Raw genomic sequence first — 25,889 nt, 5'->3', positions numbered from 1 at the left:
TGAGGTGGCTGAGCTAAGAGCCAATGAGAAGGCAGAACAGCAAGGCAATAAACGTGCACGTTAGACAGGAAGAAGCTGGTTCTCTCTGGGGAAGCTTGGCCACATGGTAAGGTTAGCTGGTGACCGTCACTGTTTCTCTCATCTCTGTGGCTCTCACCCCTGTGTTTGGCTCTGTGTTTCTTATTTAATAAAACTGTTTAGAAATTCATCTACAGCTGTGAGCTCCAGAGCCAGCCTGCATCCACCTGGACAGGTCAGATCCACTTCAGGTAAGTATAATTCAAACTTTCCTGGTCCCAGGACCCCCTCCCTCATCCTGGGACCCCTTGAGGACCCCCCAAGGTAAATTTTTTTCTGAACTTCCTCTTCTGCTTTGCCAGCACCTTGTCAGATCCAGTCACAGAGCCCGAAGCAGTGGAAGACAATCCACTGCCTTTGGATGTCTGGCTACCTCAAAAGCCCCCTCTCCCTTAAAGTTAACCAACACCCACTGAGTCAACTGGAAGCAGTTTTGGGAGACATGGTGCCCCCATTCCTGTTCACCTGCCATTTTTTATAAGAACAAAGAATGTGGAATGTTAGAATCCCTAGCCACTCCCTCCCTCCAGCTACATGACCATGTATGTGCTGTTCAGTAGCCAGGCAAGATGCTTAGTCTTCCCAGGGCCTTATGTCCTACATAATCAGTGTGCTTTGTGATCACATAACTTGCGTGCAGCATGATCATGTAAAAGGCACATGCGTGACATAGCTACATAAGGCCATATGCACACTGGTAAAAGTGGGTCCCACCTATTCCTTCCCTCTTCTTCCTACATGGTCATTCCATAGGCCTATGCACACCCCTTATGTTCCCTTCCATTAATAAACTCTTATAGTGGGTTTCATTGTGCCTTGTGGCTTTTCTCACATAGTAAACAGTGCCACTTAATAAATAACAACTACCACATGATATGTAAAACAATGTAACCATAACCTGTAGTCACATCAGCTGAAGATTTGGGATATTAACTACCACATTAAAAAGTTTCCTCCTACATAAGGGAACTGAGAACAAAAGACATAATGGATTGCTTCACTGCTAGATTTTATTAGCAGCTAGACATAGTGGTCCCTTGTCAACAGGCTCTTAACATGATGTCAGGGTGAGCAGGACATCCTCCCTCACAGTGCTGGAACTGCAGAAGTTGAACCTGGGGAGAGAAAACACAGAAAGGTCACTTCTTCCTGGCACATAGCTGGGACCATAGTGTCAGGCACAGGGACCGCCACAGCTCTCCTTGACTCTGAGTGAAGTGTACACTCTCAGTTGAGGCTGGCTACTGACTTTTGAAGTACTGAATTCTCCCATCCAAGTTTGTTTTACAGTTGTACAGATAGAAAAAAAAGAGACTCTACCCTTGGGTGCCCTAAAGATCAGGAAGAGATTTTTTGTCTGGTCTGTTAAATAGTTACTGCCAACCAAAGCAACTGAGCAAGAGCAGAGAACAGCACACAACAGCAGCCCTGCACAGAGCCCACAAGGTTCTATGGCAGCTCGCCACTCTTATTTTAATTCAACATTTAAATATAGTAACTGGATTTTCTTGTAAGCAATACTTGTGACACTTTGGATTTAGTTGACTTAATAAAATATATTTGTACATGTAAAGTGCATGACCTTTAAAAAGTGTTCAGAAAACCACTTTTTTTTCCCTCTTCATTTTGATTCCCATGGTCTGACAGCTTTGCAAATGTCAGGGTAAAGGTTAAGAGCTAATATTAATGAAGGCTACGTGAATAAATATAGATATACTGAAGTGTTGTAGTTCAGTCATATTTAATGAGCTTGCAGTTAAACTTCATTTGAATTCTGGCATTGAACTTGTATGTAGTTATTTGTAAAATGGGGATAACTGTGGGAATTGCCTCAAAGGCAGGCATATTTATTACAATAGCTTGATTGAGCATTGGTTGACCAGAACAAATTCTGAACATTTAAATGAAGATGTTTCTCCAGTGGAATCTGTGTTACAAAAGCAGAAATGGGGACTATTAAGGGGGAGAAAAGAGACCATGTACAGGGGGCAGGAAGGATGGTTTAAAAATAAAAACAATATATTTTTTTAAAGGGCTGCCAAGATGGCTCAGCAGTTAAGGGCACTTAACTTACACGGGACCAGGGTTTGATTTGCAGCACCCATATGGCAGCTCACAGCCATCTGCGATTCCTATTCAAGCGATCCAACACGGGTCCAGGAATGCACATGGCGCACATACATACATGCAACACTCAGAGACATAAAGTTAAAGTAAAATTTAAAAATAATAAAAAAGTAATTTAGAGGTTAGAAGATGGCTTTGTGGGTAAAGGCACTTGATGCTAAGCCTGAGTACCTGAGTTTGAGCTCTGGGACCTACATGGTAGAAGGAAAGAACTAGATGCTATATGTTATCCTCTGGATTCCATGTGCACATGACACACATTTCCCCCCATATCAATATATATATATATATATATTTACAGTAGGTAATAGAGTGATATATGGTGCTGTAATGGAAGTATAACAGCCCTGTTCTCGAGCTTTAGACATTAAGAGGAAGAATAAAAACTGGAGCCCAGGCCTGTATCACAGCAGACAATCTGATGAGCATGAGGGCTTAGTGTCCAGCATGAGTGGGTAGTGGATGTATGTCATGGGTGTACCAGGGAAGCTGACAATTTGTATGCTGGGATAAAGTGGGGCAATGTGAGCTTTCCTTACACTATTCAGACAAGCATGCAATTTAAAATTATAGATTTTTTTAATCTCTGGAATTTCCATTTAATACTTTCAACTGAGGAAAGTCTGTTGGACCTGAGATAGTGTGGCTGCATGGCAGGTTGATGTGCGCTTGGCTTTTTAGGAAGTCGGCAACCTGACCTCCAAAGCAGTTGTAGCATTTTCATTCAGTGTTTGCTATTACTCTATAACCTTCGCCTTTCTTTCCCCATTTCCATGTCATACTTGGAAAATTCTTTTATTCCCTTTCTCCCCAGTTTGTTGTATTACTGATTACTTTAGAATTAAAAGCACACCAGGTGGTGGTGGCACACACCTTTAATCCCAGCACTTGAGAAGCAGAGACAGGCAGATCTTTGTGAGTTTGAGGCCAGCCTGGTCTACAAAGCGAGATCCAGGAAAGGTGCAAAACAACACAGAGAAACCCTGTCTCAAAAAACCAAAAAAAAAAAGAATTGAAAGCACACATGTTTTTTAACTTATCATAGTAAATCTCCAAATGATATTATATCAGTTCACCTACAGGATGATGACCCTCCAAGACTGTATTTCCATCTCTTTTCCTCCTCTACATGGCATTGTTAGAATACACTTCACTTACGTTATTATTTCTCAATAGCCAATTGCTTTAAAGGAGTTTAAAGAATGCCTAAAATATCATGCATTTTCAAAATAATTTCTTTTTTAATTTTGTTTTCATAGTTCCTTTCTATAGATTCATTTCCTACTAGAATAATGTGGTTGAAGATTCTCTATCATTTCCTGTAGTAGTGACTTGCTAGTGAAGAACTAAGTGTTGGTAGTTTAGGAAGCATTTCCTTCTCATTGTGGAAATGTATTTGTGTGGGTAAAAAACCTAAGTTAATGGGTATGTGTCCTACTTAGATTAACTATCCATTTAGCACAGCCTAAAATTACCTGAGGATAAAAAGGAGTCTCAATTGAGAAATTCTTTATCACGTTGGTCTGTGAACATGTCTATGGAAAAGATTGTCTTGACTATCTTAATAGAAATTTGAAGGCCCAGCTCTGGTGGGCAACACCATTCCTTGGGAGGTCATCCTGGGCTGTACAAGAAATGTAGTTCCATGTTCCTGTTTGAATTCCTTCCCAGACTGCAAAGGGAAAGAAATCAGAATGGAGGTTGCTTCTCTTCAGAATGATGAAGGTGCTTCTTCTGGGAGCAGCTGAGGCCTTTGTCTCAGCTTTTCTGTGTGCTGTCTTTCCCTCTGGCTGCTTTTGTGAGCTTCCCCATTATAACTGGTTGTGAATGATTTGGTTTAGATGAGTGTTAGCTGTGTTCTCCGGATCTGTTGGTTTATAGTTTTTTAATACTTTGCACAATTTTGGAGACATTACATTTACAGATAGATTTTTCTGTCCCTCTTGTCTATCTGGTCTTCAAAAAGAGCTACGTCATCTGTTTTGGATTTTCTAGTAGGTCACAATACTGTTTGCAGTTTAGAAATGATTTTCTTTATATCTCATTCTGTGTAGTTCCCATTTTGTCTTTATGAATTTCTTATTCAGTTTCTAAGCTGTTCATTGTATTTTAATGTGAGACATTGTATTTTTAATCTGTAGAATTTCAACTTGGATCTTTTTGTACATCTGCTTTCTTCTAATTTTGTTGAATAAGTGAAATGGAAGTGTGATAACTCCTGAATGTTCTTATATGTTATCTAACATCAGCATCAGCTCTGTCTAGACATCAATTTATTGGTCTCTTCACCTTAAATTATATCACCTGGTCTCTTTGTAGAGTCGCCAATCCTTGAGTTACATTTCCACATGTGACTGTTAAGATGTTCCCTGATGGATAATTTTATGTCTCTACAAATCTAAGTTTGTTCTGGGATGAAATCCGGCTGCTTGGAAAGAATTTGGTCATGTCAAATTCTAGTCTAGGTAACTCATTCCACACCCCGAAACAGGACCTTTGCAAGTGTTCTCTCCAATGTCAGCAGAATGACAGGTGTCCCACTGCTGGAGAGAACAGGGTGCTGCCTCCACAGACCCTTTTCTAAACTTTCTAGACCATCCTTCCTCTACACCTCTCTATCAGGCTGTACTTTGAAATCTAGTTGCCTTGTACCTTCTGACTCTTAGCAAGTCTGAGGCATATTTCTGTTCCTTGATAAATTAATAAGTTCCCAACAACCCATGTGGTAATTTGGTAAACCCATGAAGTTTAGGGGACAACACACACACATATTAGTCACACACATAGTCTAAGCCTGTATGATAAAGAAAACATTCTTCTTCCTCTAAGAATCTGTCAAAGTTACATTTCTAATATTTGACACCATCTCCTAAAAACACACGAGGTCTTAGGAGGTATACCTGGCTGGGGCATGTGACTCTGTAGGAGATGTAGCATCAAAGAAAATGCTAGGGAGAAGAGAATGATGAATGTTCCTTAACCCATCTCCTCCCCTGTTTCTTACACTCTGCCATCATTTCTTTCCACAGTGATCCTTGATGCTCCTGCTTTGGGTAGGGTTGGGTTGATCACGTTGTTATACCAAATAAATTTAACCTTCTGTACATCCCCGACGTCCACATTAGAGTCAATCTCACTGGTAAGAGTCTTTCCAGGTTGGAGATAGCCCCTAGGGAGTGAAGATGATAACAACAATAATATGCAGCACACAGAAACACATGCATAAATAAACACATGTGTGACACGTTTGTGCATAAATAAACACACTGTGACATGTGCATGTATGAGTTTCTAAAAGCTTACAATGCTTCTTGGGTTAAGTGGGTTGATAGGCATTTGTCTTTCCACTGTATTAAATACATTCCCACATGTATGTTAAGTGGTGGCTTTTGCTGTCTAGGATTTTTAATTACTTCAAGGACAACTCTAATTTTAGTAAAACTGGAATTGAGATTTTGCACAATATCTCTCAGGATATAATTCCTTCATAACATCATCGTGCCATCTTTCCCCCAGCTTTTTGCAAGGGAAAGTATTATTTACTGCTTACAACTCACGTGTCAGGCATCAGAGTACGCACAAGAGGTTGTCAAAATAGAGCAGAGAAAAAAAACAGGAGTAGAATTCTAAAATGTGTTGAGATGTAAATATGAAAAATATTACCTCCATGCAATATGTGATAATACCGCCATGCGGTTAGGAAGAGCCAAACTCTTATGCAGTATATTACAACAGTGAAGAAGATCAGAATAATATTCTACTCACTTGAAAATTTCATACTGCTTAGAGTTCCCTCCATTTCCAAACAGGGAGACCAGAACATGTCCTGTGACTTTCTCTCCAGACAGGGTGGCAGTTACCTGGTACCTCCAGCCTTCAACAGCAAAATTGTCACAGTATATCAGTTGGACAGTGAAACCAGATTAATTCAGATCCCACTGCATTAGAATTTTGGAAAGCTTATACACAGTGTTACAAGTCTACTGAGAGTCTCAAGCCTCTTCTATTTAGGTGTTAACCCTGGTGAGTGAGAGTTGTGTAGAGACTTCCAAAGTTCGTACACTTTGATTTTCAAGTCAAAGAACTAAGACACATTTTTGCTTTCAATTTAGTTATGTGGCAATTGATTGTTCAGTGTTCTAAGAACTCTACCTTAAAAAGTCATCAAAAAATTGTAGAATGGATCATTTTGCTTTATTTTTATTGATTACCAAGTTTTAGAGTCCTGCCATGTTTTTGTGTAAGCAAGCTGTACTTTTTTAAAATTCTATAATTCCATTTTGCATTAGCCTTGGAAATAAACCAAGTTAGATAATCAAAAGAAGGTTGCCTTGGTACTAGTCAGTTGTGAACTGTTAGTCTGTGCCTTTAACATTAGCCTAGGCCAAACTGGAGGGAGAACAAAGTTTGTCTTCAGTTTTTATAGGACTATTAACCCCATTCACACCCATCCAAGTAATTTTCTTCCTCCATCATCCAGAGAAGAAACCAGCCTGTCTTTATACCTCACCATTCCATACCCCTTCCCCTGCCCACTTCCCATGGGTCTACTGTCCTAAATATGTCTCTTCTCTGTCAATTCCAACTGTCCCAGCCATCTTAGAGATTACTTTCTTTTGTTACAAAATCTCAAAATTCTGTTCAAAAAACTTATGACTGAACACAAGAGGATGGAGCAGAGGAAGTCTGCTGAATCCAGCTCCATGATAAAATGTAGATAAGTTTTTGTTTCATGAGTATCCCAGGTGGCGTACTCTGCTCTGCTACTCAGACCACATCATTATTGTGTGTGGCACTGGGCATTTTACGCAGTGTGGAGCTGTGTTTAAAGCTTCCACACAGAAATCAATTTCACACATCATCAATGAACATGAGAAAATATTTTGTACTTGGAATATAAGGTAAGTAAAATATAAACTTACGAGCAAAATTACTGGCATCTCCAGTGTTTAGGTAAAATATCTGGCCCACTCTACTTGTTTTCCCAGAATATCTGTCAGCGTAATGACCCATCTGTGGGCACCCTCCACTCGGGCATGGGAAGCACTTGTCCTAGGAAAGCAAACAATGAGTGAAGATGTTCTTTCCTTAATAGTGAACCATCTTGTCACAATGGAAGCATTCTGACTTGCATGTATTCATCTTCCCTTTTGCTTCTCTAGCTTAGCCTCTTCACCCTAAGACACCCATTTGTCTAAAGAATTGTTAGGATTCATTCATTAGTTCATTCATGTTTGTACAAAAGATACAACCCACAGCCTTGGTTGTGGAACTCAAGATTCGGAGCATGATAATCAGGATCTATATCCTCAAAGAGTAGAATTTATTTTGAAAAAGCTGCATAAGCAGGAGAGAAGGTGACAATCAGCAACTGATAGGAACAGTGGACTCCACCCAGAGCGCGGGAGGCTCAGCTTAGGCCTTTCTCAGTTCTCATGGCTTTCACTTAGTATGTGACTGCAAATTCACAACTTAGGATTCTCCCTGACATGTAGAGGAAAATCATAGAGTTAACGTTAAAGCTTAACCAGGTGTGTGGTAACTGAAGAAGACAGAAGACAATGTCCTCCCCTCCCGGGACAAGAGTTTATGGTAAAAGAGATGGAGATGGGAGAATAGTCTGTGAAGACACAAGCAACCCCATGCCCCCCACCCAGCCACAGAAGGCATCTCCACAGGAAAGGCTCATGGGGAATTGAATCAAGACAAGATGATGGGGCTGACAGAGGCTAAGGGGAGACTGTACCACTGTGAAGTGGCTAAATGCACTTGGAAGAAAGGTAACAGGAGTGTCCCATTTGTGGCCCGGTCTTCACTGTGTGTTCTGTGAGCCATGCTTTGAACTTGCTGACACACTGAAAGAAAGTTATTTACTGAGAAGCGCATCCTGATTAGACCTAGGGTTTGGCCTAAATAGGTCCATGTAAGACCTGTGAGATATAGAAGCCCATTTATCTTCTCATCATAACAACCTTGTGACTCATTCAAGTTCAATGAGGACCCTGAAATCATTCTCCAGTGGACCCACTCTGATGTCTCCTGGAGCAGATGTTCTTCAAATCATTATTTGAATATGTAGCAAATAACCCCTCTTCTCTCCCTCCACCCCTCCCTTTATATCATCCAAGCCTCTATGATGGCCCCTGAAGGAATTTATGAAGAGTAGGCAGGTGCTAGACTTCATCTCAAACTGCTGAAAGTGTAACATCAGTAAGACAGACAGGGATATGGCTCAGAGCTCAAAGTCACCAAGAGACCATGTACCAAGGGACTATTGTGTACTACGAGTCACTGTCTATATAGAACACACACTTACAAGTCACCACTAGGATGATATGACCCTGTGGTGATATTGTCTTTGTGCACCCCAATAAAGCTTATGTGAGGATCAGAGGAAAAAGTTAGCCACTATATTAAACATAGAAGTCAGGCAATGCTAGCACATGCCTTTAATCCTAGCATTTGAGAGGCAGAGATCCTGGATCTCTGTGAGTTCAAGGCCACACTGGGAACAGAGCCAGGCATAGTAACACGTGCCTTTAATTCTAGCACTAAACATAAAGGTCTGGAGGTCTGTGCAGACAGACAGGAAGTGATGTAGCTGGGAAGAGAGAGAAAATAAGAGGTCAGGCATAGAAAGGCATATAGGTGTGGGTATACAGGAAGTAGGTCTCTTTGGAAGCTGAAGAGTTGGTGAGGTGAGGTTGGCTGTGGCTTATACTATTCCTCTGATCTCTCAGTTTTCACCCCAATATCTATATGGCCCCGACCAACCCCTTAGATGCTAAAGAAGTAGAGTCAAGGCAGACATTCATGAGACCAAGACACTATTTTATAAAAGTGCTAAGTAGCCTCTAAAAAGACCTTTATGCCATTGAATCTGCCCCTGCACCAACCATGTGACACCTGTAGCTTTCTTTCTTTCTTTCTTTCTTTCTTTCTTTCTTTCTTTCTTTCTTTCTTTCTTTCTTTTTTCTGTTCTCTCTTCTCCATCCTTGGGTATCAGAAGCATGTTTCTAGTCACTGTATAGTCTTACTGTACTTGTACTGTGAATTAGAATAGGTTCCATTTTTTTTATAATAACCAACATTTACTAAATAATAATTATCGCCACGTTTGCTTTAGGGGAATTAAAATAAATCATCTCATTAGTATTTCCTCTCAAATATGTTTAGATTGCCATTATTATTTGCATATACAGATGAAGGAATGTTTTAAAAGGAGTGACTAATTTTTTCTAGAGCTCTTCAGATAAACAGTGAGAGCTGAATTTTAATCTCTTCTTCAACCTCTAGAGCATACTTCTTGGTAATTTTGATTGCCTTGATGTAGTCACTTGAAACTTTCTTTATTAAATTACACAGGTTAGGGATATTTATTTGAAAAAAATAGTGTGGGAAGAAAAGTCAGTCTTACAAGAAACATCCAGGCAAACCAGGCACAGCACATTCTAGAACATATATGAATCTAACCTCAGTGTCAAGATAAGAAGCAAAAAAAGACTCAAAGTCATATCAGCTATTGTGAAAATTCCCAGAATCTCCACATGGCCACAACTTCACAATTTGAAAGGTCAGGAGTCAAAGATAATTTTCCATGCTCATCATGTCCTATCAAAACAGCTCAGATGTCTGAAGGCTCTTTCCTTCATCTAGGATTACTTCTAAGACAAATGCTTACACCTGCCACGTACACAAGACATTGCATCTTCGAACTGAATTCTCTGAAGCCCTTGAATACTTCGTATTAAGGTGTACCACCTTATCATAATATGAAAGCACAAACCTTCACTGAATGATGTCACATGTAGTGAACCACACAGGTCTCATTGAAATGCAGCTACTTACTGAAGTGAAGTCACTGTATGAGGTACAAGGGAACCCAGCGAAGCCTGTTGGGTTGACAATGCTGTCTGTATAATACTTGTAGCTTCTTAAATGATTACAGGCCACAAAGTCACGACTCCCTGTAAAGTCAGATATGACATCAATGACAGATTTTATTTTTCTAAAACTACCACTGTGATGAGGATATAAGGTATGGGATAGACTTCTCTAATGGGTGTGAACTCCTGACAGTCACAGCATAAAACCATTTATGAAATGTATTCATGAAATGAGATGTGATCTGAGGTTCAGCACTGCTTAAGATTAAAATAATGAATGTTGTTAAGTGAAATGGAAGAGAAAGATTGGTCTGTATAGACATAAATGCAATTTAGTAATATGTTCCCTGAATTAGATTCTTTAAAAGATGTCTACATTTTTTATTTATTACTTTTTAAAGTGTGTGTGTGTGTGTGTCTGTGTGTGTGTGTGTGTGTGTGTGTGTGTGTGTGTGTGTCTGTGTGTCTCTATGTGTGTAGATGCATGGAGGTCAAAAGTTATGGATACCCCTGGACCTGGAGTTACAGGTGGTTGTGAGTGTCAATGGTATGGGTGCTGGGAACTGAACTCAGGTCCTCTGCAAGAGCAATATGTGACCTTAAATGTTATGCCACTCTAGTCCCCTGAGTTGGACTCTTGAAATGTCCACTATATTTTTCAAGGTCCCTGATGCCCATTTGTACCTGTGGAAGTCTATATCTAAGGGATTTAGTTAGAGACCTCTGTTGTATAAAATTAGAGGTTGTGTGGCATCAGCAATTTGGACATAACAACATGGAGTAGAGCTGTCTGTTCCCCTGTAAAAATCTTGGTCTCCATGATAATTTTACCTTCCCAGATTCCATCCATGTCAACAATCTGAGAGAGAGCATTCTTCTGGCATCCAGGCATTTCTTTTCCTCCATTTGGAAAGAAATCTAAGTGACCCACAGTTTGGCTCATTCCTAATCCTGAAGAAAATTTTAAAATCAAGGAAAGGTTTGTTACTTATTGATGCCTTAACTAATGTAAAGTGTGTGCCCAACATCTGGGTTGGCAGGTATTAGGACTCACCCATGTTGGGGATCATAGGAGCAGAATCTGTGTGAATTACATCCACAAATTGGGCATCACTGGGGTCCAATCGGACAACTTCAGGTGTATTCTGAAAGTAAGGTTCAGCTGGATCCAGCCCTAGAGCAAATAAGCTGTGTTGTAAATTATGTTGGTATTCAGGAGCATCCAGCTTTCTTCAGTAGTTCCAGACCTGAGTACAAACACTGGCTGTAATCCCCAATTACCCATGGGAGAAAGAAACCTCATCTTCCTCACCTACCACATTCTAAAGAGGAAGCTGCTTCTAGGTTGTTTTCTATTTGTTTGGAAGTGAATTTGCTTCTGCTTAAGGATGTTTAGTCCCTGAGAGAATGCTGGTCACTGGCAGCAGAGAAGAGGTTGACCACAAGAGACAGTAGATTATAAAGCTGTTCAGGCTCAGTGTTCCCAACAGACTGTAAACTCACAGAAGAGTAAGACCCCAGAATGTCATAGCTCCTCACTGAGCAACAGGAAAGAATATTCTAGAAGAATATCTTTTTTCATCAAATTAATTGATAGAATTTGAAATAATCCCTATCAATCTAATGTAACTAACTTTTTCAAGTGCATAAAAAAAGGAGAGGGGCCAAGGAGATTGTTCAATGGGTAAAATTCTTGCCATATAAGCCTGAGTTAGGTTCCCCAATATCCACATAAAAACTAGGAGCAGCACCCCACCTCTGTAACCCCAGCACAGGGGCTATGAAAGCAAGAGGATCCTCAGAGCTCACTGGCCATTCAGTATAGCCAACTGGTGATTACCTGCCTCCAAAAATATGGTAGCATATGCCTTTAATCCCAGCACTCTGGCGACAGAGGTGTTCACCTCCAATCTGGTCTATTTAGCAATTTCCAGGCCAACCAGGGATGCATAATGAAACTTTGACTTATGAAGTGGGGGAGAGAAGACACCAAATGTACCTTGTCTTTGAACACACATGGATGATTCACACACACACACACACACACACACACACACACACACGTACTCACACACACTACACATACATACAAGCTTTTAAAAGAGAAAGAATTAATTATCAGGTCAACACATAATGTTGGAAGGCAGAGGAGGAAACTGCTTGTTCCCTGTAGTGTCCATGCCTCAGATCTAGGACAATGTCTTCTTCATGCGGTTACCTGAATAGACAGCATGTACATAAGGCCCTTTGAGTACAGTTAGCAGCATCCAGAGGAGACAGGGTGGTTCCCTTCCCTGCAGCCCTGACTTTGCAGCTGACAAGGCTCAGGGTCAACATGCATCCATATTGAAACGAATTCAGTAACTACATGTATTTTAGCGATGGGTTAGACTCCATTGCTAGTGACATTTATTCTGTGTGTGAACCTCACCTTTTGTGATGATCTGAGCATGGAGGAAATAAAGGAACAATGCCTCTCATTGTCCTTGAATCTCACTCTAGATACAGTAACTATATATTTTAAAGAGAATACTGTAACTCAAGAGTCAACGTCAATTACAAAGTCATCAGGTCTGACTTCTCATCTGGCCACCCAAGTGTGACAAGCTAAGAAGGACTCTACTCCAGATTTCCCTCCTGACCTTCCTTTTGGATCTCACAGAGACCACATATGGTCTAATTTTGTAGCTTTTATTGTTGTGACCAACCTGTGATTCGTCCAATGGCCCCATTCAACCTCTTTCCAGCCTCGCCTGCAACATGGGAACCCAGACTGTGGCCAATGAGGTGAACACTGGAGGGTGAGTATCCAAAGTCAGACTGTGGGGGAAGGAAGCAATCAGACTGTCATCAAAATGCCTCTCTGTGTCTCTCTCCCCTCTGTGTGTGTGTGTCTCCTCTATGTGTGTCTCTCTCCCCTGTGTGTGTGTCTCTCTCCCCTCTGTGTGTCTCTCTCCCTTTCTTTGTGTGTCTCTCTCCCCTCTGTGTGTCTCTCCCTTTCTGTGTGTGTCTCTCTCTCCTCTCTGTGTGTCTCTCTCCCTTTCTCTGTGTCTCTCTCCCCTCTGTGTGTCTCTCTCCCTTTCTTTGTGTGTCTCTCTCCCCTCTGTGTGTCTCTCCCCTGTGGCAAAAGTTAGCCACTGGACAACAAAGTATCCTCAAATCAACTGCTGACAAACAGGACAGACAGGACATGAAACCAAGGACTACCGATTCTTGCCAAAACAAGTGTGGTTGTGGCTTTAACAAAAGGCATCTTCTGAAGCCAGGACAATATGGCACAATCCCTGAAGTGAGTGGCCTTTGCAATCTGTAAAAGGTACCGTGCCCTTTTCTTCAAAGGCAGCTGAACAGGGAGTGGGCCGATGGCTTCTGATGTGCAGTGGAACAGCAGATGAAACAGTTATTCTTGAAGAATAACTAATCTCACCCTTCTCAATAGTAGACTGGCATTTAATAGAGGGATGCAGAGAAGAACGGGATGCTGGGATAAAGCCACATACACAGCCAAGAAAAATGGACAGCTGAATTGAAAAAAACATCAATAATTTCCAGAATTTAAAATCCTGAATCATGACATGACACTAATGGAATTCAGGTGTTTCTGGTACATGGACTGCTCTCACCAAATGTGAGGTCAAAATGTTGACCTTATATACATCCTAGTTCACAAAAGAGTCTGTCAGATACGCTAAGCCTATAGGCTGAAGATGATGCCCCAACACTGCGGAGAAACTTCACGTGACTGTCCAGGCAGCTGGCTGTTTCTGTCAACTCACATTTTTTTTTTTTTTTTTGGAAGCTGCTTGTATGCATTTCCTGTTTTTATTTTTACTTTTAGGTAGTATTATTTCCTTCTTGGGTCTCTGAGGGAGTTGAAGATCGGTTAGTTATAGTTATAATTATCTTTGTTAAGGATTTCAGAAAAACTCACTAAGAGCTATAAGTATATAAATTTGAAAGACGTTATAAGACAGTTCCGTTAGCAATATAAGTTAGGATGGAAAGTGAATCAGGTACATTTTGGACTTACCAAAATAGGATAGATAATGGAATTATTTTCTCTGAATTTGTCAAATGCAAATGGACTAGACATTGTCTAGGTATTTATTGTTTGTATATATGGTATATATAGTTATTGTACTTTTGTATATAGTTTTTCTTATATTAGTTATACCTTTTTCCTTTTTTTTCTTTTTATTAAAATAAAAAAGGGGAAATATAGTGATATTTTATTTGTATTGAAATGTGATTTTATTTGTATGTTAATAAAGTTGCCTTGAAGTCAGAGCAAGCCAGAGCAGAAGCTGGGTGGTAGTGGTGCACGCCTTTAATCCCAGCACTTGGGAGGCAGAGCTAGGTAGATCTCTGTGTGTTTAAGGACACAGCCAGCATGGCAGACACACGCCTTTAATCTCAATACCAACCATAGAAGACCTGGAGGTCTGTACAAACAGGCAATGACGAGGAGGTCATGTGGCTGGGTTTACAACCAATGAGAAAACAGAACAGAAAATCTATAAAAAAAGAGGACACACAGAGGTAGCTCTGGCGGAGAGGAAAGACAGCAGAAGCAGTGAAGGGTAAAGTTTTCCACTCTTGCTCTGACCTCGTGGTTTTTAACTCTGCAATCGATTCTGTGTTTCTTATTTAACAAGCCGGTTACATCTATACTCCCCTCTGTGTGTGTCTCTCCCCTCTGTGTGTCTCTCCCTTTCTCTGTGTCTCTCTCCCCTCTGTGTGTCTCTCTCCCCTCTGTGTGTCTCTCCCTTTCTCTCTCTCTCTCTCTCTCTCTGTGTGTCTCTCTCCTCTCTGTGTGTCTCTCTCCCTTTCTCTGTGTGTCTCTCTCCCTTTCTCTGTGTGTCTCTCTCCCTTTCTCTGTGTGTCTCTCCCTTTCTCTGTGTCTCTCTCCCCTCTGTGTGTCTCTCCCTTCTCTCTCTCTCTCTCTCTCTCTCTCTCTCTCTCTCTCTCTCTCTCTGTGTCTCTCTCCCCTCTGTGTGTCTCTCCCCTCTGTGTGTGTCTCTCCCTTTCTCTGTCTCTCTCTCTTTCTCTGTGTGTCTCTCTCCCCTCTGTGTGTCTCTCCCCTCTGTGTGTGTCTCTCTCCATTTCTCTGTCTCTCTCTCTTTCTCTGTGTGTCTCTCTCCCCTCTGTGTGTCTCTACCCTCTGTGTGTGTCTCTCTCCCTTTCTCTGTCTCTCTCTCTTTCTCTGTGTGTCTCTCTCCCCTCTGTGTGTCTCTCCCCTCTGTGTGTCTCTCTCTCTTTCTCTGTCTCTCTCTCTCTTTCTCTGTGTGTCTCTCTCCCCTCTGTGTGTCTCTCTCCCCTTTGTGTGTGCCTCTCCCCACCTCTGTGTGTGTCTCTCTCCCTCTCTCTCTGTGTCTCTGCCCTTAGTATATGTCTCTCTCTCCTGCCTCTGCCTCTGAATTAAAAGGCACACACCCACACTTGGAAAGACATGTCTCTTTGGCAGTCATACTTTTGAACTGAATACATTGTTCTACAGACATTTGCTGTGTGATACCAATTCTTCTCTGAAGACTTTGGAAATTTATGGGAAAAAAAACTTGACAAGTTCTTTTAAAAATAGGCTTATGGAGAACCCTTAATATCATATTGTATTTGTAAGAATTTCCAAAATTCCAAGGAGGATATGGATGGACTCTAGGAACTTATACTTCCACACTAAGCAAGAAACTGAACAGCTTATATGGGCTAAGACTGATGAACTATGGCTTTCTTTTGGAAACATTATTGATGCTTTTTATGTTTTTATTTTTCTAATTGAAAAAATTTAATGTTATTTATATCCTATAGCAATTTTGGTAAAATATACTATGTAAACAACAATTAAAACATTTTCTTTTTGCTAACTGATCCCTCCATGGTTCAGAAACTATTTTGTGTAAATTCTTATTTCTATAGTAATATAGTTATTTGTGTAAGTTCATTAAGAATCCGTTATCTTTGTTACATTTTGTAACAACAGTTATATGACAAAAGCCTTAACCAGAATACTTATTTCCTGACGTGGTCAGACAGCTTGAAAGGACTGAGGTTGGCTTTATGGATTCTACAAGAATACCCACTACTTCCTGTAAAAGTTGCCTAGGCATCTGCAATAAAGATTTCCATTATAGTATTTCTAGCCTCACAGTGAGTCAAAGGCCACGTCCTGGGTGTCCCAGACTTTAAGGTTGTGGTGTAGACTTGAGAAGAGAAGACCTCATTAGCATGCCTTAGTACTGAATGCTTCACTTGGCTTCCTAGTCTTAAAAGGCTTTTAGTGTCTAACATAAGTTTTCTTATAAAAAAAATTCCTACAAGGGCCTGAAGTGGTGGCTCAGTGGTTAATAACACTGGCTGCCCTTCCAGATACCCAGGACAAACATGACCCAGGACAACCCATAACCATCTGTACCTCCTGTCCCATGGGGTCCAACACCCACTTCTGGCCTGTGATGAGACCACATATGCAAGTGGTGCATGGACATAATACAGGCAAAATATACAACCACACATAAAAAATTCCAGTAAACAGAGTTTAAAAAGAGTCATTTATTGTTCTCTGTGCATTTGTCAAATAATCAAGCCAAGCATAATGAGACTAATTTTGTTTTGACAATAAATGAGTCTCACTATGATTCTTTGGTAGATAGGGAAGGATGCTGAGAAAAAAATATATATATATCCAAGATGAAAGGCCTGTAACGAATAGATATTACATTCTAGCCCAGTTTGGGGTGATGTTTTTGGTTTGTTTTTAGATTTTATTATTTAGCCCTAAACTAGATTAAATCCTGAATTCTCCAACTTTCTCCTTATTATCTGATTTCAAGCTACAAACTAACAGTTCCAATTTTCTCCTCCTTTTCTGACTTGGGATCATGGAAATCAATAAAGAGTGTTTTTCTCGAAGCCTGGAAATGGAGCTGGATGGTATTTAAGCTAGAAACCGAATCTATCAGGTTTCTACTACACACCCTTGCTTCAGCTGGAGATATTTTGAACTAATACCTAAAAAAAAAATTTATCATCTGGCTACCCTTCACATTCAGAAACTAATTTAAATGCTTCTCATATTATTAGCTTTTATTTTTATTTTGTTTCTATGGAAATGCTACAAAACCACACAGAAACCCAATAATAATGGGAGTCTGCCTGTAGCGTCACCTCCCAAGAGAAGCTAGGTTGTATTGCTGAATGGACCTGACTGGCCTTAGGGCCAAGAGATCAGTTACATGTGAGAGGGGACATTCGAATTCCTTCTTTTCTCCTTTTGCCAATCTATCCCCCCACCCCACTTTTTTGCCAATCTCATTTCATAACCTTGAACTCAACTCTCCAAAGAGCTGCCAAGTTGGCCTTTAGTAGCAAAATATTCTGGAAATAAAGCTTCAAATTGAGGACTCAAAACTGAGCTATGCTGCCACAGAACCTCTTTGACATAAACATCTGACTGAGGTCCTTGTTCATGGGGATGGTCTATGCTTCCATGTTTTACCTACAGCAAGGTGTAGATGTTCCTGTGAGAAAGATGTCTTCTTTGTACTGATGTGAGTTCATGCTGCAGTGGAGAAGTGTAGATCGGCTAAGATCACCCCACTCCTATCAGCGCTACTGCTCCCCACACAGCTCTTACTATTACTGGTCCTCCTGGAATTTACCACCCCTGCCCAAGAGCCTTCTGCCCTGACTTTTTTTGTGTGTGTGTGTTTCTTTTCTTTCTTTTTTTAATTAAGAAAAATTTTTCCATTCATTTTACACACCAAAGATCCCACTCTTCACAAAAATTTTCATTTGCATGCCTTTAATCCCAGCACTCAGGAGGCAGAGGCAGGCAGATCTCTGTGAGTTCAAGACCAGCCTGGGCTACCATGTGAGTTCCAGGAAAGGCACAAAGCTACACAGAGAAACCCCCCAAAATTTATGAAAGTTTTTTTTTTATTATTTTGCCATCTATTTCAATCTTTTCTCTTGTGACTCCAAGTACATGCAAAAACTAATAAAAATACAGATGTTTCTCCCATTAATCTATCTTACTTTAATTTCATTCCTAGACTCAGGCTAAGAAGCCAAATAAGAACTGAGAAGGGTAGATTCAGTCTAGGAAAACTGCCCTACAGAACAGTCTCTCCAGCAGATTTTCAGCTCTTGCAGAATTCAAGACAGGTCCATATGGAGAACCTTTCTAAACTGAAATTTAGACACTCTGCCCTGTCAAAGAATTTTATTTTCAGTTTTCAGACAATCACAAAAATTGAAATAGATTTAGACTACTATGAGTAAAAATTGGGCTGTCTTTTGCTCTATCATGGTAAAAAGAGAACCAGTGAATGAGAGATGTTACTCAGAGATGATGAAGGAAAAATTGAACTAGAAATGCAACTATCAAATCAAATTCAAGTTTAACATTTTCTGTTTCAGGTTACCCAGTCAGGTTAGCTTCAAATCTTTGTGCTTCTTTAGAAAATATAGCTAGCTTAATCTTGAGAACAACGTTATTATTTCTAATAACCAACAAAACTAGAACAAATAGAATATGTTAAAATTCACATTCACACTGTTTCTGCAAACCCTCTTAAATAAAAAATGATCAAACAAACAAAAACAACTTTCTGAGAAGTAGGTTTGTAGGTGAACCCAAGTCTAGATTGCTTTGCATCATTGTCTCAACTAGGTGGAAGGCCAAAGCTCAGTCCAGGGGTGTCTTCATCAGTTGCCATACTTGCTTCAGGGTAGTGGTCTGAGCAAGAACTATTTTTAACATGGCCCCACATCACAGAAAACAAAAGCAAAAATGACAAGTGGGTTATATAAATTTTAAAAGTCTCTCCATGACACATTGTGAAGAGACTCACAGAATGAGAGAAAATATTTGCAAACTGTAAAATCAACAATAAGATAATATCCAATACAGAAAAGGTGCTCAAATAATTCAATAGCAAAAAGGGAATGATCTGATTTCATGAATGGGCAATATGCCAAAATAGACATTTCTCAAAAGATATACAGACATCCAACAGGCAATTGAAAAAATGTTCAACATCATCAGCAGCAAAAGGCAAATCAAAACCGTGGTGAGCTACCTCCTAATTCTAGTAAGAATATCTTGTGGGAGAAAGACCAAAGATACTACATGCTGTCAAGAACGTGGAGAAAAAGAACCCTAGTGTACTGAGGGAGACTGACTGCATGGTCACTGTGGAAAGTACCGCAGAGAGTTCTCAAAAAGTTAATCAGAATTATCATGTGACCCAACAACCCTACTGTTGAGTATGGTAAAAGACACCTGCACTCCTAATGTTCATGCAGCATTATTTATAACAGCCAGGAAATGGAAATGTTCTAAGGGTCCATCAATTGAAATAAAAAATAACAAAACATGGCATGTATACACAAAGGAACAGGACTTGATCATGACAAGGGTGACACTGCATTTGCAAGAACATGGATAGACTCGTGTCAAGTCAGGCAAAGAAAGAAATGTACCACATGATCTCACCAACATGTGGACCAAAAAGAAGTAGATTTTGTAGAAACCAAAGGGTGGAATTGTGATTACTAGAAGGTAGGAAGCATAAAAGTAGAAAGAAATGGGAAATGGCTGATCAATGAGCACTAAGTAATAATCAGGTAAGAACCTCTGGGGTAGTATTGCACAGTGAAGTGAGCATAGAACACAAAATGTAAATAAATCACAAAAACTAGGAATGATAACAGATGACTTCACCTTAGACATGTGTATTTGTCCTGATTTGAACACAACAAAGTAGAAATTGTTTGAAAACACTGCATGGTACACATTAAATATGTTCAATTTTTATGTATCAGCTAAAATATGTTGAAATGTAAATTGCTCATATCTATAATTTTCTTTTGGTAAGAGAGTTCAGAAAGCAATGGGTGTGGGTTTTTAAGTAATCAGAAAGCACTCACCTGGAAGGCCTTAACCAAATATGCAATTTCTGCACCTACAATTTGCACATTCTGTGTAGCCTGAGTGTATCCAGTTCGAGAGCCACCTTTCCAGTCCACACAGATGCAGTTTGCATTTTCCACCTGGAAGATGTTCTGATAGGAAAGGCAACAAACAAGAATGTAAATAATCCAGGACCTGCATTTATTACTAACACATTTAAAGACTTGATAAATTCTCTCCCTGACCTGAATAATAACATTCACATTCTTTTTAAATCCAAAAGCTATGACCAGAACACATAATTGGTAATGGACATAGAATTCTTCCTCAAGTCTAACACTGACTCCAGACTGAAGCATGGCTCCATGGGAACTGCATTCTTGGTATTTCACCTGCAGCAGATACAAAGATGTTTTTTATTTTAAAAATGTGAAGTGGCACAGCAAGCTCTCTGATTAGTGCATCTCCAAGTCCTAGAACTCCACTATGTCTTAGTGGAAAGCTCTCGAGGACACTGCCTGTTTTCTCTCATTGCCGTGTCCTCAGTGTCTACAACAAGTCATAGAGCACAGTGGGTGCCCAATAAAAATCAAAAGGATCTCTTATATATGAAGACACAGTAAAGCAATTGGAGCAAGCTTTCCCATACTGGGAGTCTAATCTGGTTTTGGATCAGCATATTGTGTTGTACATCATTGGAGTTAATTCACAGAAAAGAACCATCTGCCATGTGTCTACTGGAATCTATGAATAACTGAATCAACAATATTCCTTCATTACTAAGGAAACTTATTCTACTTGTTTTTCTCTTTTCAGTGTCCATTATTACTGGGAACAGAGCCAAAGACCAATGAAAGAAAACAGAATCATTTCCACAAAATCATCAAAAGCAGACATGAAAGCCCTCAGAGTATTCCTAAACATGGCTAGCAGAGGATCTCAGGGCACCTAGTGAAAAATCACAAGAAAAAGTTTGTATGAATGGAGTCCCTTAGCTCTTCATACAGAAATTTAAGGACAGAGAACAAACAGCTTTGCAATCAACTGGGAACCATGTATGTGGCAGCTTCTCCTGTTAAAGCCAAAGATGTCCCTGTATGCATTATCAAATGGTCACTGCCTGGGCCAACCACCAACCCCACTGTCCTGATTGTCCACCCTTGGCACCACCTCCTCCCTATCCAGTGACGGTTCAGGCTCAGCAGGCCTCAGAGGTGTCCCTGTGTTGTGGTAATCAGCACTCTTCTTAGATGCAGGTCCATTTTGCTTCTGTGACTGCCTCCTTTGGGAGAGTACCCGCCCTCACCTTGCAGATATTGGACAGCCAGCTGTCTTCTCCCTTGTCTGTGAATCCATGAATGACGAAGTGGGTTTTTCTGCTTGTTTTGAAATGAGAGTTCCTGATACTTGAAGCATCTGCAGTGATTACCTGTTTGCCAAAGTATTTCAGGTCAAGTTCTCCTAGTAGGTTACAGACAGGAAGGGACTATTGGGATTTGAGATCCTTAGAAATAAGAATTCTCATGTTATAGCTAAACTACTAAACCACCTAAAGGTTGACAGTAAAACTGTGCAGCTTTGAGATTATGTAGCCACTATAATATTGGTGGTGAGGCTCTTTGCTGCACATAATGAAAGTGTGTGTGTGGGGTGTATGGTATATATACTCACGCACATATATATCATAAATAGATATACTCAGGATATATGTACTATATATGTATTATATATAATAATGGGAAATATGAAACAATATGAAAAGATACTAGAGGTAGTAGAACATTTACAAATGTTTATAACTTTTAAGTTAAATAGATAGACTTTTCCTTGGAAGTCTGTGAAGAAGCAGATTTCACTATCTGACTAATCATCCCCAGAAGCCCTGAATATGTATTTTCTACTATGGTGTAAATATTCCTTTCAAAACATGTGATGTTCACTGGTTATTGTGATGGTAGCATGAGGCTGGGCCTTTAGGAGGTAACTGCATAGCTCTTACCAGTGAATTGGTGGGATCATTGTAGGTTTTTTTTAGTTATTGTGGGAACGAGCTCCTGATAAAAGGATACATCAGCTCCCCCGACCTTTCTCTATCTCTTCCTATCCCTTCCTCCTCACTCCCTCCCCTTCACTCCCCTTCCTCACTCCCTTCCTTCTTCTCCCTTCTATTTTGTGATGCAATAGGAAGACTTTCACCAGATCACACCTTGAATTTTGGACTCCAGGCTTTCATCCAAATGAATGTATATGTTTTATAATTTACCAAATTAATGATACTATTATACCACTCTGCTTCCCCCTCCAAAAATGACTAAGACAGAAAATTGGTCCCAGGAGTGGGATGATCATAATAAACACCTAAAAAATGGGTGCTGCTCTAGTACAGGGTACAGAGTAATTAGTACTGAGAAACAAACTCAAAATCACCCCATTTTATCATGAATGGAACATGGAGCAGTATGACTGAGCACTCTCCAGGATAGTATTGGTAAGCACTCTGAAAGAGGGTAATGACTGTGGTGGAGATATGACATTTTTCGAGATTGCTAAAGTGGTTATGATCAAGTGTGCTGATAGAAGTGTGGACCAAAAGTCATTTCCATGAGATATCAAATAGAGATGGAGAGAGAGCAGTGCACTGTAAATGGGAGAAAAGGCCATCTTCATTTTATAGTTACAAAGAACTTAGCTGAATTGTGTTCATGTTTTAGGACTTTATAAAACACAGAACTTAAAAGCAATAGACTATTTGGCAGATGAAATATCAAGGAAGCAAAGTATTAAGGCTTCTACATGAATACTTTTCATGTCATAAGCATATGGAAGAAGAATAATTTCAAGGTGTAAGTTATAACAAAAAGAGAAGCAAACAGAAACTAAGAAAATATGCAGCCTGGGCATTTAAAAGAGTGAATGGGAGGCTTTAGGAGAGCAGAACAGGCATGTGTCCAGTGACAGCTTTTCAAAATGATAATCACAACTTGGGGAAGCCAGGTGACATTCATTAAGATGATAGGAGAAATAGTAGGACATCCCCCAGATCTTGGAGGACAAGAGCTCTGCAAAAGGTAGACCTGGACCGTTACCCACGTTCTTGCGGATATAAGCTGTGTTAAGTCTCAGAGGTCCCAATAGTAGCTCACTTGTGGTTCAAGTGTGACTCAGGCCACCCCTCTAGAGGAAACTCAGTAAATCTTGTCTATATACATGTAATATTCTCCTCAGGCTTGCAGAATGCAAGGGCCGAGAGGCACTAACTTTCATCTAGATGTGAGAGACATTTGTGGATAGCCTGGGGACAAAGTCAGACTATGATATGAGATAGAACTCCACAGAGAACCCCCACTAGGGCAATGCCTGATGGAGTCCCTGAACCCTCAGAACTGTCAGCATGTTAACACCAGCCCAGAAGATCTGTAGGTATGAGACTCAAGCCTATGAGAGGTGCTATGTGGACTGAGCCCTTAAAGCAGTGAGTATGGTTTGGAGGCCCAACCCTTACCCTAGAATGTTCTGGAGGTTGTTTGTAAAGCAAAAAGTTATTTTTGAGTTTAATGCTATCCCTATTCAGTTTAGAGGTGGATAATCTCTCTTTTCTGGGATGTTTCTTCCATTTGGGACAGAAATGTCTGTCCTGTGCCTGTGCCATAAATGTATTTTAAAAGTAGACATCTTGTTTTACTCTCACAGGCTCAGGACTGAAGGACTTGTCAGAGGATGAATCATGCCTTGGGTCTTATCTACATCTAGTATTGATGAGGCTTTGAGCTTTGGGGCCAGAGAGAATGTGGGGATGTGTTAAGGGCTACTGCAGAGAAAGGGATATGTCATGTGTGGAAGGATGTGGATGTGGGGGAGTTTGGATGGAATTATTGACATGGTTTTAATGCCACCTCTAAAAAAGTGAAAACTTTAGTTATCACTGACATGATATTAAGAATGAGGGCTGTTAATGGGTGGTCAGGTCACAAGGACTCTGCCTCCATGAGTAGGTTATGGCTAGCATCAGAGAGTGGGGTGGTAACTGAAGGAATGGGCTCCTCAGGAAACAATGCTCTGTTGACCCTCCTCATCTCCTACACACTCTCTCAGCTTGTGATGCTCTTCACTATATTGTGATGCAATGTGAAAGCCCTCAGCTAGGGGCTTTGAGGATCTACACCTTTGATCCCAGAGTCCTCTTCTACATCTGTGAGCCAGGCAAACATTAAATTCTAAATCATTCACTGTAGGATTCTCTTATGGAAGCATAAAACACATCTAAACAAAATCTGTTCTCTTACTTGGTAACTGTTGGGGTTCTCATTGGTATACAGAAGGAAGCGGGTGTTGACAAGAGTTGGAGACCAGGGCAATACTTTGAGAGGTCTTTCCAAAGTTCCTCCATATGGAGAGTCATCACTAAAGCAGCCGAGTCTATTGTAGCAGACTTCTCGTCCTAAAATCACCCAGTGTGTCAAGGCATTAGTTTAATCAGAACATTAATGGTCTTTCAGGCAAAATATGAGTTAACTTTCATCCTGTGGCAGATCCAAACACCCTCCTGCTCACACTCAAAAAACAGCCTAACAGGACAGTGCCTCTGTTGCAGACAGCCTGCTGGTCCTCACTTCTGCCTCAGGGACCATGGTGTTCCCCTTATGTCTCTGCCTAGCCTCAGTGAGGGACTCATTTCAGCTTCTCCACTCAATTGTCTGACCACTGATGCTCAGAAACAGGGGTGCCTTGTGTCCCAGTTCCTGATGCACGCTGTGTGTATGTTGGCTCTCAACTACCAGTGGCCACCATTTGGCTTTGTGGAGACATGAAGTTCCATGCAAAAGCCAAAGTTTGTGTCTCCATCTTGGCTGAATATGTTTGTGGACTAACCTGGATCCTGTGATGAGGAAAGCACAGAACACCTGGGATTTAACACAGCTGTAGGCTGGTTTGCTAGTCTAAGAAGGGGGTCTGGAGCCGTGTCAGGACCAGATTAGTGATGGAGTAAGCATGACAGCAGCTGTGAGGTACACATTCCTCTAGATCTTACTCTGTACCTGACACTAGACAAGATGCTTCTTTTGTCTTAAGCATCTCTGCCATCTTGAGAGAGATTTCATTATCTGTATTTCACAGACCAAGGTACCAAAGTTTAGAAGGGGTAAGGATTATGGATTATTCTCAGAGTCATAGAGTTAGTTAATGAAAAGAGTGTTTGAAACCTTTGCCTTGAATCCAAGTTAGGAATGTTGGTCTTTGAATATAAACATTAATGTTAAAATTCAAATGTTTATCTGAATATTTTTGAGAAAAAATTAAAAATGAATATGTTATGTATTAATGCTCATCTGATTTATTTGTGTGTTTACAATTCACTTCAACAGGCCATGGAGGTTTTATCTGGTAACATAACCTAAGTGTTTATGTTCTTACTTCATCAAACTCACTTGACTCCTCATTCTTATCAAGGCTTGAACCCAGCTGTCATGGTCTTCTGGGAAGAAGCACATAGCAAGCCTCTCCTATCTCCACACACATCTTTTCTTTTTTTTAATTAAGAAATTTTTTATTCATTTTACATACCAATCACAGATCCCCCTCTTCCTTCTTCCTGCCCGCCCCCATCCTTTCTTACCAGCTACTGCTCCCAGGAGCACTGCAAATGTCCACAGCAGCAGCATCTGCACAAAAGGGAAAGCATGGCTGAGTCTGGAGAACTCAGGTTTTGAAAGACTGACATAATCCCATTCACTCAGACTTGGGGTGGGAATGGGTGCAATCTAACTAATTAGTCTCAAAATCGTGTTTCTGACTCACCGTGGCAGGTCCGTCAGGTTCCACGGACAATGAGGGAACACTGAGATGTCCTTTTATAGGAGAGCCGTATCTTTCCAAGCAGTGTCATG

At 40.5% G+C, this 25,889-nt stretch overlaps 1 protein-coding gene across 1 annotated transcript; it reads right to left on the bottom strand.

Annotated features, from left to right (window-relative positions):
- Nucleotides 1-1,129: 1,129 nt before the first annotated feature.
- On the bottom strand, nt 1,130-25,664 carry LOC118597568 (pancreatic triacylglycerol lipase-like). Its single transcript, XM_036209141.1, has 12 exons — nt 25,619-25,664; nt 24,288-24,442; nt 21,311-21,433; nt 20,022-20,156; nt 12,800-12,911; nt 11,146-11,265; nt 10,923-11,042; nt 10,054-10,172; nt 7,128-7,257; nt 5,971-6,079; nt 5,210-5,374; nt 1,130-1,193 (listed from the first exon to the last, which is right to left on the bottom strand). The coding sequence occupies exons 1-12, from the start codon at nt 25,662-25,664 to the stop codon at nt 1,130-1,132; spliced, it is 1,398 nt and encodes a 465-aa protein (XP_036065034.1).
- Between the last annotated feature and the right edge of the window lie 225 nt (nt 25,665-25,889).

The sequence above is a fragment of the Onychomys torridus genome, chromosome 1 (genome assembly GCF_903995425.1).
Source record: "Onychomys torridus chromosome 1, mOncTor1.1, whole genome shotgun sequence".
NCBI lineage: Eukaryota > Metazoa > Chordata > Mammalia > Rodentia > Cricetidae > Onychomys > Onychomys torridus.
This window is presented reverse-complemented; position numbering and strand designations above follow the sequence as displayed.